Here is a 17,877-nt window from a genome sequence, read left to right as displayed (position 1 = left end):
ACACTTTTCTTAGAAATACGACAAACAATATGTGTGCTAGGTTTTGAAGAGATTTTTTTATGATTTTTTGAGATAGAAAGAATCTACTACGATCATTTTCCAAATTTTTATGAAACCAAGTTTCTTGCTGAAATATTAATTTATACATATGTACATACATGTGCATATAAAAATTTGACAACTTTGATTTAGTGATTGCCGAAGTACAGAAGTTTTAGCCGTTTTTTTTCATAAATACCGTTATATGAGAATGGTTTGGTTTATGTCCGATTTCTCCATTTCATCATTCGGTATTTAAAAAACATGAACAATACAATAATAATACTTGTTTAGTAAAATTTTGAACACGTTTTCGTTCTTTAAACAATAAAAAAAAAAATATTTTCGGTTTTTACAAAATTGGTAACCGGTACAAAAAAACTGATTTCTTTTTTGACATTACCAAAAAAACTTGATTTTCTCTAAACTGGTAACCAGTACATAAAACCGGTTTTTTTAATTGGTAACCGGTAAAAAACTATTCAATTTTTGAAATCACCGTGAAGTAATTCTTGTAGTAGTAAAATATTTTGATACATTTGTATATATCTGCGTAACGATGCGGGAGTTGTCAGTAGTTTTTACTCGATTAAAAATATTTTCGGTCAAATTGAGAGATAGAAAATTTTTATTTTGATGAAAATGTACTTCTGAATATTTTTATTCTGTGCGAAATTTTTTCCGAGTACACCTAAAAATAAAATTTTGTAAAGCCATCGTACACCAAAGCTTAATAAGGACTCTCGCCGCACACTTAGCCTCCTTAAAATAAAAATATTGTGTTCATTTCCGGTTTATCTTTTAAATAACTAATCGGTAGTTTTTTTTTTTTGTATTTAACACACTATCACAAAATAGCTTAACTCACGAGCTACGCAAACACAACAATTAACACATAATCATAAATTCATCTAGGCATCTTAATACACTGATGATAACCCGTAATTATGAATTATCAATGAAAAACTTGTCGCATGACATCACGCATAAAACTGAACATCGTAGAAACCATTGGATGGACAAAGCCTTTCTCAATTTCCGTGGTCAATTCTTCAACATCAGCCGGCCTTTTAGTTGACACATCCCAGTTGCGTGTAATAATTTTTTGCGACTTTTGTCGTCGCTTGGGAAAGTAAACTTCATTAATGTCCTCGAAATCGCTGATCTCATTGAAGCGCTCATCATTTTCAGAATTTGAAGCGAGCTCATCGAGGCGTGCAGCCAAGTCATCATCAATGGCGCGCGCGTTTATTAATGTTATTGAATCTGCAAATGTTTTTTAAGAGAGTATTTAGTAGTTAAGCACAGCACTTTAGCATTTTATTTGTTGCTTACATGCGACCAATAACCAAATGAAAATTTTAAGACTCTGCATTTCTTCTTACTAGCACAAAAATAGTATTTTGTAAGCTGAACTTGTTGATATTTGATATGGAAGTGAAAGCTCGCTAACTGGCGCACTGCTACTAAATGAGAAGCAATTTTGCTTTGTGGTGATTTTTATTAATGTTATCTACGTGACAAATATTAGATTTGAATGCTACGAAATGCATTTTTCTCATAAATAGCTTATCCGATGGGCACGTTCTAAAACCATTTAAATATAATTTACCATTAACATTTTTAATGTATATATGCATATGTACATAGAATGCATTTATATGAGTACATACATATGTACAATAGCAATGCCTCCCAAAAAAAATTGCAATTATTTAAAGCTTATTACAAAATTTAGCGTATTTTATGACTCCCACCACAACATTTTGAAGCTGGATCACGTTTAAAATACATTCCTCTAAAAAGTATATTTTTTCCCTGTAATTACTAGGGTGTTCGATTATTCGCCTTTTTCGAAAACCGGGTTTCGAATCATTCGAAAAATGGCAATGTTTTCCATTTTCAAATTAAGAAAAAGCCGAATAACCCGGTTTTATTTCACATATTTTCTCTACAGTAAGAATTACATTTGGTGTTGGTTTAGTATAGCAACCAGGGTACTTGAAAAAAAAAATATATATATAGAATTTGAATTAAAATTTTTTTTGTTAGTGTCCAAGGTTTTGCCCAAAACCATATAAATCAGAGTTTCAAACTTTATACAAAAGTTAGGAAAGTTCCGCAATTTTTCATCAAAATTTCGAGCTTTTTAATCTGCATCTTTACAACATTTGCTATATATTTGGGCTATAAAACAGCATACTCAGAAATATTATAAAGCTTCGGATTAAAAGGCTCGAAATTTGGATCAAAATTTGTTGAATTTTCCTAAATTTTGTATAAAGTTTCAAACTCTGATTTGTTTGGTTTTGGCTAAACCTTAGACAATATTTTTATAGAAAAATAACCACAAAAAATTAACTTGAAAAACGTTGTGAATATTTAAAAAAATCAACGCGTGAACACTTGCGTAAGTCATTGTACATCAATTATTGCCTAAAATTTCCAAGAAGGGGTTTTTTATATGAATTTTTGAACTTTGAAAAAACAAATTATTTCTAACATTACATTAAAAATACATTTCAATGAAATTAATGAAAAAAATTGTTTCAAAGTTGAAAAATTCATTGCTTTAAATTTTTTGTTTGAAAATTCAGTTCCTTTAAAATAACATAAAAAAGTAGTGCCAAAAATTTTTATAAGTTCTTGCTTTTACGATTTTTTTACTTCGAAATTTTGTATATTTTTATTTTTCCAATTTTTAATGAAAAAAATTTGTTCAAAGTTGAAAAATTCATTGCTTTAAATTTTTTGTTTGAAAGTTCAGTTCTCTTAAAATAACATGAAAAAGTAGTGCCAAAAATTTTTATAAGTTTTTGCTTTAACGATTTTTTCACTTCGAAACTTTGTAATTTTTTATTTTTCCAAGTTTTTTGTTATTTTTTCTTTGTGGCGCTAAATATCAGCTTTGAAACTATATTTGTAACTATAATAGTTTTTAAGATATTAAAAAAAAAAAATTATTATTTTTTTCCTTTGACAAAACTATGTTACTTATATGATAAAAGAAAAGTTCTTACCAAAATTAATCCAAATCAATTCCATTTCAACCATTGGTCGATATGACATGGATTGACCTATATACATATGTATACATACATATATACATATAACGAGCCTTAACCGTAAAAAAAAATTCGCTCACGTTATTAGGGCTCATGGTGTTTAATTCGAAAATTAGAAATTCTGTATAGTACTATCCTGTACGATTCGTAGCAAAGCAAGCATACGTCCCATTACATCATCATTTTTATTATAGCCCTGACAATAGTTATGGTCTCTGATTTTGCAATTATAGAGAACCAGAATATCTAAGCAGCCTAACAATTAAAATATAAATTGTGTGCTTATGATCTAGGCTACAACATGCCCAAAAACTAACGGGTGATTTTTTTGAGGTTAGGATTTTCATGCATTAGTATTTGACAGATCACGTGGGATTTCAGACATGGTGTCAAAGAGAAAGATGCTCAGTATGCTTTGACATTTCATCATGAATAGACTTACTAACGAGCAACGCTTGCAAATCATTGAATTTTATTACCAAAATCAGTGTTCGGTTCGCTTTACGTCCGATTTATGGTCTACATAATCGACCAAGTGAGCAAACAATTAATGCGATTGTGACCAAGTTTCGCACTCAGTTTACTTTATTGGACATTAAACCAACCACACGAATGCGTACAGTGCGTACAGAAGAGAATATTGCGTCTGTTTCTGAGAGTGTTGCTGAAGACCGTGAAATGTCGATTCGTCGCCGTTCGCAGCAATTGGGTTTGCGAAACACATTTCGAACCGAACACTGATTTTGGTAATAAAATTCAATGATTTGCAAGCGTTGCTCGTTAGTAAGTCTATTCATGATGAAATGTCAAAGCATACTGAGCATCTTTCTCTTTGACACCATGTCTGAAATCCCACGTGATCTGTCAAATACTAATGCATGAAAATCCTAACCTCAAAAAAATCACCCGTTACTACTTGTATCAACAAAATAAAATTTAGATCGTAAATAATATCAAACAATTGTTTATTCACCCGTGTAAAAGTTTTCCTCAGTTCTTGGGTATTTAGCATACATACATACAATTGCATATGAGTAAGAATTTTTCTTAAATAAATTAAGTATTTTTTTTTTATTGCAAACATTACCTATTACAAAATATGGACAACTATATATGTATGTACTTACGTACACCTGTCTATATACATATGTACAAGTATATATATTTGCACGTTATCACTCACTCATATTGCTGCTGCACTAATAACCGTTAAGCAGCTAATTTATTTTATCTTCAAGTTTTCCACAATTTTTTCATATCCAAAAAATATCGTCCAACGCCCGTAACCCTCTTCACACAAATAAGTCTCCATTGAACAGTAGATGTTGCTGTAATCTGTATAATCTGTATACATACATACATATAAACATCCAAATATTTTTACGTGTTTATCGCAACGTGTAAACGAGATAAACTGTGCTTTACTTACCCTTTTTAGCTTTACAAGCTGCTATTTTCAAATGGCATAATGACTCATATTTCCGTACGCAGCCCTCATTGTCATCATAACGGCATACAGGCTCGGTATTTGCATCCACACCGCATTTGCTCACTGCTTCGCAAGGTTGCGGTTCAATAGGCGAAGTAACCTTTTTTGCAGGCGGTTGTGGTATATTGGCAGCGTTGGCGCAAAACTCCACGCAACTGTTGAGCGAGCCTATAAGTTAGAAATTTCATGTACCAATTTAGTTTGATTTCTAACAAAAAAATTAGAAGCAATTAAATATGTAAATTTATTTTACAAACAAACTAATAGCAGAAAAAATCCATTTGCCAGTGAGACCATCTTCGAGGTTCTGTTAAACTATTGCACTTAGTTTTGTAAGTATGTGCATGTGTATGTGTGTATATGAACGTAGGCTTTGGAGCGCGGCTGAATAATAACTACATTCAAAAATTATTTTAATTACGCTGCTAACCGATGTCTCACCTATTATCGTTATCAGTTATCATACACGGGAAAAAAATTTAAATATCGCCCATTTCCTGTCATAACGTCAAAGTTATTTGTCAGCTATTTTTCCTTAAACAAAGAATAATAATTGCTGAAAACTGATACAAACATAATCAAAACATGTTAACCAGAGGACAGAGCTATCATCAGGCCTTGGTTGGCTTCCTATTATTTTTTTTTGTCCAAGTCTTTCTTGTTATAGTTGTTAAGCAAAGTGGAAAAGGGTTATGGGCTTATTCATAAACAAGTAATTTTTAAGCAAGAAATTCAACCGACTCCAATGTTCATATACAAATTTAGCAGTACCGATAATTTGTTCATGATCCAATGATCGCAACTAAACCAAATCCGTATGGGATTTTCATTGAGATACCACCTTTGCGATAAATTTAAAATAACACAGTGTCACTAAATAAAAAAATTCATGAACTTTTTAAGTGACCTAGTATCTACAGGTCGTAGAGCTGGCCGAATAATTCACGAAACTGTTTTCAAAGTTCTTCTAACCCCCTCAAATTCTTAATTTATTCTTAAATAGTAATAACTAATAACTAAAATTAGAAATAAGAAGGCTCAAAATACGTTTTAAAACTAAATTTACCGGAACTTTTTTATTCAGAATTGCCAGTAGAATACGTCAATCGCCGAAACAAAGTACAAAAAAAATTTGATCCGTCCTAATGTAAGAAGTGATATTCAATATACCTACAAATCGTCACCAGTAAAGCAAAAAGCCCCATTAGAACTTTTAAAGAAAATGCTAACTGAGCTTTTTAAGAATGCTAAAAACACCCGCCGTTTTAAGACATAGTTTTGAACTTTAGTATAATGGTGTATCTAAGAGAAAATGTGAAAATTCACATATCCGAAAAACTATCAAATAGGGACTTTTGCACTGAGAGACTTTTTATACCCGAGCGCACTTGTGCACAAGGGTATTATAGATTTTTTCACATAACGGTTGTTTGTAACAGGCGAAACGAGTCGAGATAGATATAGAGAAATTTACACATAAATGATCAGGATGGAAAAATTAATCGATTAAGCGGTGACTGTCTGTCCGTCCGTCTGCCCGTCTGTGCACACGATAACTCGAGTAAAAATTTAGATATCTTAACAAAACTTGGTATGTGTACTTCTTTTCAGCGTAGGACGGATGGTTTTGAAAATGAGCAAAATCGGACAATAACCACGCCTACCTCCCATATAACGGTACTGGAGATTATTCACTCAAAATTGATTTTACAATGGTTTTGAGAGGAGAAATAAGAATATTATAAATTTTTGGAAAATGAGCCACGCCCACCTATGATTACGTGTGTATATCTCGGTAGCCGCTCCTCCAATTTCTCCCAAACTTGGCACAGTTGTTGACCTTGGTACAACAAACCAAACGGCTGAAAATTTTTACAATCGGACAATAACCACGCCCACATCCCATGTAACGGTAATTTAGAAAAATACGAAATACTGAAGCTAATTTATTCAAAGGGAATATCGACATATGTACATACAGAATCCTAGTAAAAATTATAAATTTTGAATTCATGCAAGATTCTAATGTGACCCTATTTTTTTTTTTTTTTTGTTTTTGTAGATGATTTTTAAATTAAAAACTAGTAGAATAAAAAAGAAGAAATCTGGAGAAAAAAGCAGTTGTTAATAGAGATCAAATCTATGAAATAGACTGTACTTTAAATCAGTACAAGCCATGTTTTCACGAATATGATTGAGACTGCCAGTTTGTGTGCGAGTACGTTTTCCTAGTGGCAGAGATTCTTGGAACTTCAATTGGTAAGACCTTTTTCATGCAAATTTTTTATGGTAGAAAATACGAAAAGTCATTACATATAGTTTAAGAAGAGATTTAGTATTGGTGGACTTCGTACAATTACCACTATTTTTTTGTATTCTTTTTTTTAAGTGATCTCCTTGTTTGCCAACAATAAATATAGAACATATGTAGAAATTAAAGGGCTCCCACGAATTCATATCCGCATCAGATAAGATTATCTCAAAACGTGTTTATTTGCATAAATTACTTGTGTGCATATACAAACACACATACATATGCAGTTACAAAAATTCTTGAGCGGTGCGCTTATACACTAACGAAGTAGATACATGTAGATACATATAAATATATTTGAGCTCCTTTTAATCACTCAATCAAAATCTTCATCTTCTTTACTACACATAAAAGCTGGGTTGTCACAGTATACGTCCAAAAAAACGATGTACTCTGTAAATGAGGATTAACTTTCATTAAAAACACGATTAAAATGAGATACAAACCTTGTTGTTTTTTGCATTCCTCATACTTTAGATGACACATAGATTCAAAATATCTGAAGCAAACAGTTTGCTTGCCCATTGCGCAAATTTTTGTGTTTTCTACCACACAATCAGATACGATACCGCAATCAGTGGTTTGTTCATCGTTGCAAGCAATAACTTCAAAAAAGAAGGAATATGTACATACATATATATTTGTTTATATATATACATTTTAATTTGACCTACAAATCGATGCATCTCCTTTTAATATTAGTAATAACAGTGCAAAGAAGCGCATATTTGAAATAAAACTAGTACGTGCGATGAACATAAAAACACTAAACTCGTTTTCTTAAAAGTGGTAATTTACAAAATGAGCTAAAATTATATTTTTGTTGTGTCGTTTGCTAATAAGCAATAAACATACGCTTGACGCCGTTTTCGTCAACTAATGAAATTGGCGTCGGTCCCACAGTACCAGTAATTTGTTTAATGAATCAGTTGCATTCTACTGTGTACGGTTAGTTTATTAACAAATGCAGATAAGAAGCTTACACGTGTAAATACATACTGGAATATTATTAGCGTATTGAACAGGTAAATGCAGCATTTTAATTTGCATGATCAGCAAATATGTCAAGCATATAATCAGCAAATAAATCTATACTCTAATTAAATATACATATTAAATAATTCGAAGCATATTGACATGTTATTAATCTAAATAATTATATTATTTAACAGCATATTTGTGCATGTTTGTATATATATATGTAGGTATGTTGGAGAAGCTGAAATCAGCGCCTTTTCTTTTTTTCCTGCTTGCGTACTTTGTGCAACCGTTGTTGTTGTCGTATATTATTGGCCGTTTCGCCGTGAACCTTGCAGTCCTTTGGTAAAAAGTAAAAGTTATAATTTATTTGTACGTACATACATAAATAGCATTTTATTAATGCACTTTTGATTCTATACCACATTTGCCTCTGCACAAATTGACTCTTCGCAAGTTGGCGGTAGGAAAATCGATGCTCCGATGCAAAAAAGCTGAAATATAGCTCCTGCAAATAATCCATAACGCAAAAGCATATTGAAGAAATCTTCACTACTATATTTGTCTAATCCTAAACCATTTCCGAAAGTATTTGTGCTCATTGTTGAAAATTAATACTTGTTTAGTTATTTACAAATTTGTTTGTATACAAGCGAAATTTTTTAATACATAGCGTGCTTCTTCTTACTTGATGCAAGCAAATCAACTACAATAGTTTTCATTAACCCATGGGTATAGGGTTGAAGCGAGATAAACATAAATGTGTTTTTTTTTCAAAATCTCTTAAATGTTTTTAGCACTTTTTATATATTGAGCTCTGAGTAATCAAATTATATAGGGTGTCCCTTACCACCCGTCCACACCTTCTAATATGGAGGGAAATGTTTTTTCTTCCGGTTTCCGGTTTCGACCGCAAATGGATTAAACTGACCGGAAGTTCGAACCAGAATCCAAATCTGCATAGTCCCATAAAGGCATAGTCCCATTTAAAAAACAAAAGGGCTTCCGGTCAGTTTAACCCATCTCAGGTCCAAACCGGAGCATTCACGATTTGGTAGCCATAATTTTGTTTACATGCGTATCCGGTCAAGCATTTTTATTAAATTAATATAAATTAAGTCTTGTTTTCAAAAGTCTACTTTTTACAACAAACTTGCAAAAGCTTATTTATCGAAATAAAAATCTGAATACTTAACGGTTCTTAATTTTGAATTTGTCTGTTTTTCGATACATTACAGTTATGCCTGGCAATAAGAGCATCAAATATATGTGTATATGTAAATAATATATAATGTCAAACTACTAATCTATTTTAATCAGCCTAAAACAAGCAGGACTGAAATTTAAACTGTCCCTTAAATTTTACATCCATTGTAGTAATGAAGAATACAACAGCTGCTAAATTTCGAAAATATTATTACTTAAATTTGTAATGTATTTGAAGATACTTATGAACGTGTATAAGTTTGTACGTAGAGGTTAAACTTTATAAGTTCCGGCTTGATGGTAAACCTCTATTACTACTAATACTCAATTCAAGCCTATTTCATATGGTTGCCTCAACACCAGATTTATCTGCCGACTTGTCACATATCGGATGGGTACTACTCTCGTAAGTTGGAATCATGTATTTAATGTTGATAAATGCGTTTGGTCCGCCACAAGTTTCTAGCAATGAAAGCGTATCTTCAATTACATCTCCAATGCGGCGACTACGGTCAGGGTCCACACCTGAGCCAAGATTAACATTAATGTTCTTATACAAATTACAAACAGCTAAAAGTTGGCGATAGTATGGCACAAGAGCTTGTCCAACACATGGTCCTATAATGAATAAAATTTGTTTAAACATTTTCGGTTATATTGTTGTTCTAAAGTGCTTAACCTACCAACTAAAACCATAGTCTGTAGTACTTTTAGAGCTGATATAATAATTCGCTTATCACGCGTATTGAATGCCCTTTTCAATGGAAGAATAAGCTTTGGTAGTACCGGTAATATTTTGTGTGGTGCTTTCAGTATTAAATCCATGGCAGCTTCTTGTGCCAATAAACGTATGTCGACATCAATATCTGCTAAACTAAATTTAAAATATATAATTATAAAATCTTAAAAAAATATATATATCTTTATTATGAGCCATTACATACCCATCTACAAATATTGGCAAATAGTAACAGTAATCGAGTTCCTTTGGATCACAAAACCATTTGACTGTTCCTGAAGTACCCTTTCCACTGCCCTTAATCCCTTTGGCTACTGGTATATCACCACGACGAAAATACATTTTGAAAAGTGTCTCTTTTACAGGCCTTTTTTTATATAAATATATCCTTTGCGAACATTAAACGAAAAGAATTTGCATTTCATAAGTTATGTAGAACCGATCAAGCTCACCTTGGTGGTGATTCCACTATGGTATTTTTTTGCAGCGCCTGATATGTAAAGGCAGGAACCGCACGTGGGGGCTTGGAAATAAATGTTTAAAAAATTAAAGATTGAATTTGATACTATTTATAATCCTTACAAACTTTTTTCCACGATACAAAAAGTTACGACATTCCTTTCCTGATATGTGCATTTTTTGCGTGTCCTTAATGAATATAAGTCTTGATCAGCCCGTCGATGCTTTATTTGGATTTCCCTACGTTATTTTCTTACTGAAATTAAAAAAAAAATGCCGAAACTGTTGTGTTAGAAAATTTAAGATAAATGCCCTTAGAAAATTTTGTTACTGACACTGGAAGTGTGTATTTACTGTCTAAAATAAGAGCTAACTGGAATAAATGGAAAAATAAACGTTACTGCTTCTTTTTGGCAATTATTTTAATTTTAATTCCAAAATTGTAAATTAAATAAACTTCAAATACCTCCAAATTATGGTGAATGAGTTTTTCTTTAAATGTCACCGATTGACATAACTGCAGTGGCATCACCAAGGGCCGTAGAGCAGCTGATCGATGGGAAGGCCAGTTCGAGATTAATTGTGGTTTCAGCAAATCTTTCCGCCGGGTATTAAGTAACACATTGTGGTGATAAAATCAACAACAATGTCAACTCTACGAGCTGCAATTAGTCGGCACTTGGGGACACATTGTGGATCGCGCCCAAACGTCAGGAACACGTTGCCTTTATATCGCTCATTTGGGCCACCCTGCAGACATTATGGCTCGCCTGTTACGCCGAAATCACAAGGCACAAGTACATTTAAGTTAGCACTTATTGGTGCAGGCATTGGTGCTGCTTCTGGTACGGCATATTCAATATATGGAAATTGGAGGGACAAGAATTCGCATATGGAACATGAACGCATACCGCCGAAAGTTCTAAGGAAGCTACCCGATGTCAGGATAACCAAGAAATACGTTAATCCACTTGATGATTCCGATTTGAATATAATACTATTTCAATACCAAACGTGTCCGTTCTGTTGCAAGGTACGAGCTTTCCTCGATTACATGGGCATATCGTATTCAGTGGTTGAAGTGGATGCAGTATTGCGACAAGATATCAAATGGTCCGACCAAAAGAAAGTTCCTATGATATTGGTGCAACAAGGCGATGGACGTTATATACAGATGACAGACTCCAGCGCTATCATCTCGCTATTGGCTTCTTACTTAAATGACAAGGATACCGATATAGGATATCTTGCAAGTTTCTACCCTGCAATATCCTTTTTCGATGACGACTCTAAAAAACGGCTTGACATACTAAACAAATATTTCCTAATGTATCAAGATAAAACTCCAAAGAATGTAACTCAAGACATGCAGGAGTAAGTATCTAGATGCGATAACTAAGTCAAGGGGAATAACTACAATTTATCTATTTAACTAATTTGCATTCTTGTTTTAGAAACGAGCGTAAATGGCGCACATGGGCGGATTCCCACCTCGTGCATCTAATATCGCCCAATTGCTACCGCACTTTAGCCGAAGCCCGTGAAACCTTTGAATGGTTCTCGAAGGCTGGAGAATGGGATATTTACTTTCCCAAATGGGAACGTAACTTAATGGTTAACGTAGGTGCTGTTGCAATGTGGGGTATAAGTAAGATGTTGAAGCGCCGACATGGCCTTTCCGACGATGTGCGATCACATATATATGACGCACTAAATAAGTGGACTAACGAGCTGGAGAAGCGCAAGCAAAAATTTATGGGAGGTAAGCAGCCAAATCTTGCAGATCTAGCAGTTTTCGGAGTACTTAACAGTATGGAAGGATGTGAAGCTTTTGGGGATTGCATGAAAAATACTAAAATTGGTAAGATATTCGTTAATGCTAACTAGAGTCGTTATTATTAAAATTTCGTTTATTTTTTATCTGCAGGCGTTTGGTACACAAATGTAAGAGAATTGGTTGATAAAAATCGCGGCGATTTAATAAGACGAACAGATTTGGTTCCACTCCATGCTTAGTACTACAGGCGCTTCTTAAAATCTTAAATTATTTTGTTTGTTAATTATTTTTTAAAAGTACCTATAACATTTGAACGTGTATATATTAAATATTTCAAGTCAGTATACAAATTTTAAAGCTTAAATACGATTTTCTTTCAAAATGAGTTTGGAGAGGGTAAAGAAAATGTTGATGCATCATACCCAATGCTACTATTTCCCAGTAAGACCGCCTATACTTTAAGTCCATGGACAACACTACTATTTAATTTTAAAGCAGTTTTTATTAATTTCTAATTAGACCCGTTATTTACTGTAGCTTCGCCCTTTACTAAATTCAAAATTACGTTCTTAAAAATACATTATTTTACTCTGGTAACATCGACGGTCTGCCGCTGGCTGGTGCAAATAAAAAATGTGGCAGCATTGCACAAGAGCTGTCAAATAAATTTAATAAACGTCATTCTACGGAGAATTTCTGCAAATCACTTGGCGAAACAACATTTTTGGAAACAACGAAAATACGTATTTTGCTTTGACTAATCATGCATAAAATTCAATCGTTTCCTGAATATCAAGTGCCCGGCGCACAGCATCAAGATTTTTCACCTTACGAATCGAATGGAGGGTATGTATAGAAACATTTCCAAAATTCACGCTGAAGCGCATTGTCAATTTCAGATCTATTGTGGCCATTGCCGGCGAGGACTATGTAGTGATTGCTGCAGATACTCGCTTAAGCAGTGGATACACCATCCACACACGCAAACAAAACAAATTATTTCAATTGTCTGAGAAAACTGTACTCGCTTCAACGGGATGTTGGTGCGATACCTTGGCGCTTACCAGTTTGGTAAATGCTCGTATGCAAATGTACGAACATCTACACTTGAAAACCATGTCTACAGAAGCCGTTGCCCAAATGTTGTCCATTCTCATGTACAACAGACGCTTCTTCCCATACTATGTATCGAATGTATTGGCTGGGCTAGACACCGAAGGCAAGGGTGTAGTTTATTCATATGATCCTATTGGACACTGCGAGCGCACCACATATCGTGCCGGTGGTTCAGCTGGCACCCTACTGCAGCCAGTGTTGGATAATCAAATCGGCGGTAAAGATAAGGATGTAAAAAACAAACCCAAAGTGTCGTTGGAGAAAGCCAAGGAAGTAGCTAAGGATGCTTTTATTTCAGCAGCAGAACGTGATATATACACTGGCGATTCGGTACTTTTAAAAGTCATCACCAAAGATGGTGTTATCGAAGAGGAAGTGCAGTTACGTAAAGATTAAATTAGTAAAGGGTTTGGTAATTTTTGTTTCTCAAAACTTTTTAATTAATAATAAATCTATAATTTTGAATACAAACATTTATTTAAATAGGAAACTTAAATTTATTTTGTGTTGCTGCTCTTTTGAAGTGATCTAATATCAAAAATCAAATCTTGCGGAATACTGCTGAGGGGAGAAACTGATTTGATTCCCACTGGTAGCGTAAATCCGACTGCCGTGAGGAGGCTATTCAGCTGTTATTTCTTTTCTAGTGATGCTTTCCGAAAGGGTTTGAGTATTTATGTTTATTCTTCTCTAAACGTTTCACAATACTCCATTTCAATCCTGATCGTAATACTAATGTGCACTCAAGCACTATGGAAGTCCGGTAGCAGTTTTTAGTTTTTGCTTTTTCCCCATTCGTTTAACAACAACCAAGAATCACATATCGGCGTTTACATACCCCTGAATTAGTCAACTTCTGCCATCGCAAAAGATATAAGCTATCTTCTACTTAAATATGTTTGTATGCATGTATGTATAACCACGTATGCATATATGTACATACATACATATTTGCATATATTTGGTCGATTCTCTTATCGTCTTTGGACTTGCCGTATTACGTGATTCCAACTATTAAGTTTCAATATGCGTTGATTGGTAAAAGAGTAAAAAAAAACATTTGAGGGTTTTCTGCTAACCGCATTGTTTATTTAGAGTTTTTGTTTAATTTTTCATTCAGTTTTAGGCATAATATAAATAATTTTTTTTGTTTATTATAATAGTAATAGTATATGCATGTAGGGTTGTAATCGTTATATACTATATATTTATATATGTATGTATGCTTAGGTGTATGTACGTTGTATATTTCATGCGTATGTGTGTCGTGTGTGTTTAAATTTTTTTCATATTATTTTCTTTGCTGTATTATGCATTTGATTATGTTATTTAGGGCGGCATAGACATGTTGCAATCATGTCCCGCACTCGCTCACCCCACTCAGCTGCTCCTCTACTCTTATTTTAAGGTCGAAAAATTTAAAAGAAGGCAATATATATAACTTTTTCGCAGTTTATAACTAGTTTTATTTGAATTGCATTCCTAAACATAGTAAAATGAACAAACATACAAAACAATGACAAAGAACAAAAACAAAAGTGTCAATCGTAAGCCGCTTTATAAAGTTGCTTTCACATATGTCTGTATGTAAGTCGTATTGTGTTTTTATCATTATCCTATTTAATAATTTGATTTTTTATAAATGTATATTTTGTTTGTTTTTATCCACGATTATTATTATTTTTTACTTCAATCAAGCCCAAATATTTTATACCAAGCACGCTATTGCATTTCTAATTATTTTAAACTTTATTTAAAAGTATGTACCTACTATATTGTTTTATGCCACCAACTTTTCCAAAGTCAGGAGAGTTAAAGGGTTCGTAGTAGTACACCTTATCCTTGAAAATTTGGTCAAGCGGACATACACTTATTGCTCGCAAATAACGCAGCAAGATTCGGTTAGTGTGGATAATCGATTTGTTGTTTTATCTTAGCCGAGGTATAATTTTTTGAAATAAAATATGTATGTATATGAAAATCATTGAATTTAATTTGCATATTTACTTCTGTCCTAGATAACTATGTTTTTAGGTGTTGACTAATGACTACTTTCTTTCTTTATTTAAAACACACACTGCTCGTTTACCACTGATGCCGCTATATTATCAATCATTCATCCATTCATGCTTCATATAAACCCTACTGCCGTGCTGAATTGTAGTTAAAATCATCTTTCAGTACCCGCTGATCATGGTTTGTTCATAATTTCTATATTGGCAGAACGGATGAAGTTGGTAGCACCGATAATGGCGGTGAAGGTGATGGTAACTTTGGGATTGCTGAAGTTGTTGGAAATTGTGTTTTAGCTGTTTTTCTTGTTGCTGTACATGCTGGTTGGCGATTCGGCCTTGATGACTTCTATGCTACTAAGCTTCAGGCAGCGGTTTCAGTTCCTTTATCTGTTTAATCAGATACGCCTTTTCATCGTTGAATTGTTCATCTTCTGAACGATCCGTATGGAAATTGGTCAGAAAGTCAACCAATTTAGATTGGTTACGGAGCAAGATATCTAATATGGGCTTGGGCTTATTCGGATTGGCTACAAACACTTTGAAGACGTGGAAGGCCTCGAATTGTATATTACGTGACTTTTCTTTTAGCATATTCATCATGAGCTTCAGGTTTTCCGGCTCCGATATGTATCGTGTCATCACGGTGAAATTGTGGCGATCAAGCAATAGTTCGCCTAATAGTTTCAGGCTTTGTCGCCTAGTTACGTAGTTTTCCGAATTTAACAATCGTTGATAATGTTGCGTGAAGAACTTGTCATAGTTGGCCTCGAGGAATTCAGCACATAGCAGCTTGTGGCGTGTCAGCAATTCCTTGAAAGTGGAGAATGCATCTGACGCAATATCGAAGGTTGACACCTCTACATAGCGGAAGAACTTGAAGAACTCATCTGAGTGTAGCATTATCTTAGCCAATGCTTCATATCGTGCACACTCACGCAACATAGTACCGGAGTTTAGTGCGATTTCTGGATGTGCGTCCTCATAGCCAGCCATTAACGTAAATAGGATTTCGGGCTTTGTACAAATGTACTCCACCGTGGGCGAGCGTGTACCAATCTGTCTTCGCAACACATTATTGAATATAAGAGCAACGTGCTTTTTCCCTTCAAAATCTATGCGATGCAGATTCTGTATGAGCAACAACAGCAGATTGCTATTGTAAAGCTCTTGTGACAACTGGGCAACAACATAATCAGCTGGCGGTTCTGAGTCACTACTGCCATACAGCATATTCTTTATTGAAACAAGATTTTTACTAACATCCTCTTGTGCCTTTTCTGCCTTCCGATCCCCACCCGTTTCGAGGGCATTGATTGCCTCCTTGAGCGACCGCACCAATTCGGCGGGGGTCTTTTGTGATTTTCCAAACAAGGGCATTACGTTGGCACTTTACTGATAGCTCACACCCGGTTTACTGCACACACCTTATATTCTCGCAATGACACACCTGACTATTTGACTGTTGCGTGCGCTTGTGCTCCTCGAAAACTGTTTGGCTATGAAACTGCACTGCGGTTTTACTACTGCTGCCACTGTTCCTATGGTAGATGTGTCTTTTCGCTGTTGCTGTTGTTGTAATTGGCTCGTCGCGTTCCGCGACTAATTGCTATTCGCTGTACTATTGCCGGAATAATCGCACAATTCTGGGCAAGTTGTTTGTGTTGTTCGATTTGTTCTTCAGCTCTGCAAATTTAATGGAATTACTCTCCGAACGTGTGGTTTATCGGTTTTACCAGTTTTTATTCTGTTAATTTTCTACTTTTGTCGTTCTTGGGTGTAGTTGAATAAAAGGAAAGTTTTCGTTTTCTTTTGACTTTTATCTTTAAGGTGAAATTAGTCAAGAACGTAAACCTACCGGTACGTAAACCCGAGTCAGCTGATACGATGTGTCTTACCAGCGCAGAAATCTGCGGAATATAGATTTTTCCGTGTCAGCTGATTTCTTCCTTCTATAGATGGTTGCCACTTCGTCAGTTTTACAGATGGTAAACTAGTTATAAGTTCCTATTCTAAATACGTTAAAAATATTAGAAATTTGCTATCGAATAAGGTTTTTTGTTGAAAAATAAGTAGTTTATATTTAGCTAGCATCTAATATAGCATGAAAAATTGTAGTTGAAAGGGTAAGTTTATGAAAAGGCAATACTCTAGTAATCAACACTGAGGGCTCCAGTAATCGACGAATTTCTGCGTATACAGACTGCGTTTAAGTATAAGTTCTGCGTTCTTGCCTAATTTCACCTTCAGCTGTCATATAAGAGTTGCCAGTCTGACAGAGATTGCGAATGTCGAAATATATAAGAACAAGCGTTGCCATACATATTTGCACCGTTTTGGATTCCTCGCGCAACAACCATTTTTTAAATATTCCTCATGTTGTTGTTGCTCTAAGAGCATGAAATTTGACCAAGCCGTTTTAGGGGAATATTTCTGAGGCGACAGCTTTTGACACCATATAAATATAGCTCGTTCCGGTTATGTAGACCCGGCTGTCGTGGGAACGAACTGTTCCTCATCACAAGGCCCGCAACAAGTCCAAGATCTGTCAACGTGGGGCCTTCCGACCAAGAACTGGTATTTCACTTCTCACCACGTAGACTAAATAGATTATTCTGGAACTTTACGTCCACGTCGATGGCAGCAGCATGCTGACGGTCAACCATGACAAAATCTTGGGAGT

At 34.4% G+C, this 17,877-nt stretch overlaps 7 protein-coding genes across 8 annotated transcripts; 2 read left to right on the top strand and 5 right to left on the bottom strand.

Moving 5' to 3' along the window:
* Positions 1-879: 879 nt before the first annotated feature.
* Positions 880-1,514, bottom strand: LOC108377236 (uncharacterized). Its single transcript, XM_017633502.1, has 2 exons — positions 1,375-1,514; positions 880-1,305 (listed from the first exon to the last, which is right to left on the bottom strand). The coding sequence occupies exons 1-2, from the start codon at positions 1,412-1,414 to the stop codon at positions 995-997; spliced, it is 351 nt and encodes a 116-aa protein (XP_017488991.1). The 5' UTR covers positions 1,415-1,514; the 3' UTR covers positions 880-994.
* A 2,722-nt stretch (positions 1,515-4,236) lies between these two features.
* On the bottom strand, positions 4,237-4,890 carry LOC108377015 (uncharacterized). The gene is made up of 3 exons (XM_017633276.1): positions 4,851-4,890; positions 4,534-4,761; positions 4,237-4,448 (listed from the first exon to the last, which is right to left on the bottom strand). Exons 1-3 carry the CDS (start codon positions 4,888-4,890, stop codon positions 4,327-4,329), a joined length of 390 nt encoding a protein of 129 aa, XP_017488765.1. The 3' UTR covers positions 4,237-4,326.
* Positions 4,891-7,062: 2,172 nt separating this feature from the next.
* LOC108377221 (protein anon-73B1) lies at positions 7,063-8,583 on the bottom strand. 2 transcript variants are annotated; one of them, XM_017633492.1, is made up of 4 exons: positions 8,308-8,583; positions 8,166-8,225; positions 7,354-7,512; positions 7,063-7,300 (listed from the first exon to the last, which is right to left on the bottom strand). In XM_017633492.1, exons 1-3 carry the CDS (start codon positions 8,485-8,487, stop codon positions 7,453-7,455), a joined length of 300 nt encoding a protein of 99 aa, XP_017488981.1. In that variant the 5' UTR covers positions 8,488-8,583; the 3' UTR covers positions 7,063-7,300; positions 7,354-7,452. The 2 variants fall into 2 exon arrangements, with proteins under 2 accessions (XP_017488981.1, XP_017488973.1); XM_017633484.1 differs by lacking the exons at positions 8,166-8,225; positions 8,308-8,583 and adding an exon at positions 7,582-7,728.
* Positions 8,584-9,233: 650 nt separating this feature from the next.
* Positions 9,234-10,725, bottom strand: LOC108377213 (parkin coregulated gene protein homolog). Its single transcript, XM_017633473.1, has 6 exons — positions 10,625-10,725; positions 10,413-10,545; positions 10,283-10,353; positions 10,036-10,218; positions 9,775-9,965; positions 9,234-9,709 (listed from the first exon to the last, which is right to left on the bottom strand). Exons 2-6 carry the CDS (start codon positions 10,464-10,466, stop codon positions 9,432-9,434), a joined length of 777 nt encoding a protein of 258 aa, XP_017488962.1. The 5' UTR covers positions 10,467-10,545; positions 10,625-10,725; the 3' UTR covers positions 9,234-9,431.
* An 87-nt stretch (positions 10,726-10,812) lies between these two features.
* On the top strand, positions 10,813-12,449 carry Su(P) (prostaglandin E synthase Su(P)). Its single transcript, XM_017633428.1, has 3 exons — positions 10,813-11,663; positions 11,744-12,150; positions 12,217-12,449. The coding sequence occupies exons 1-3, from the start codon at positions 10,936-10,938 to the stop codon at positions 12,303-12,305; spliced, it is 1,224 nt and encodes a 407-aa protein (XP_017488917.1). The 5' UTR covers positions 10,813-10,935; the 3' UTR covers positions 12,306-12,449.
* A 245-nt stretch (positions 12,450-12,694) lies between these two features.
* On the top strand, positions 12,695-13,666 carry Prosbeta6 (proteasome beta6 subunit). Its single transcript, XM_017633444.1, has 2 exons — positions 12,695-12,912; positions 12,966-13,666. Exons 1-2 carry the CDS (start codon positions 12,830-12,832, stop codon positions 13,576-13,578), a joined length of 696 nt encoding a protein of 231 aa, XP_017488933.1. The 5' UTR covers positions 12,695-12,829; the 3' UTR covers positions 13,579-13,666.
* An 819-nt stretch (positions 13,667-14,485) lies between these two features.
* Positions 14,486-17,060, bottom strand: Mo25 (calcium binding protein Mo25). The gene has a single exon (XM_017633436.1). It carries the CDS (start codon positions 16,572-16,574, stop codon positions 15,552-15,554), a length of 1,023 nt encoding a protein of 340 aa, XP_017488925.1. The 5' UTR covers positions 16,575-17,060; the 3' UTR covers positions 14,486-15,551.
* Positions 17,061-17,877: the final 817 nt, after the last annotated feature.

This window comes from Rhagoletis zephyria, unplaced genomic scaffold (genome assembly GCF_001687245.7).
Source record: "Rhagoletis zephyria isolate East Lansing unplaced genomic scaffold, Rhagoletis_zephyria_1.1 Rzeph_scaffold_00104, whole genome shotgun sequence".
Classification (NCBI taxonomy): Eukaryota; Metazoa; Arthropoda; class Insecta; order Diptera; family Tephritidae; genus Rhagoletis; species Rhagoletis zephyria.
Note: the sequence above shows the minus strand (reverse complement) of the source record. Positions and strands in the feature narration are given on the sequence as shown.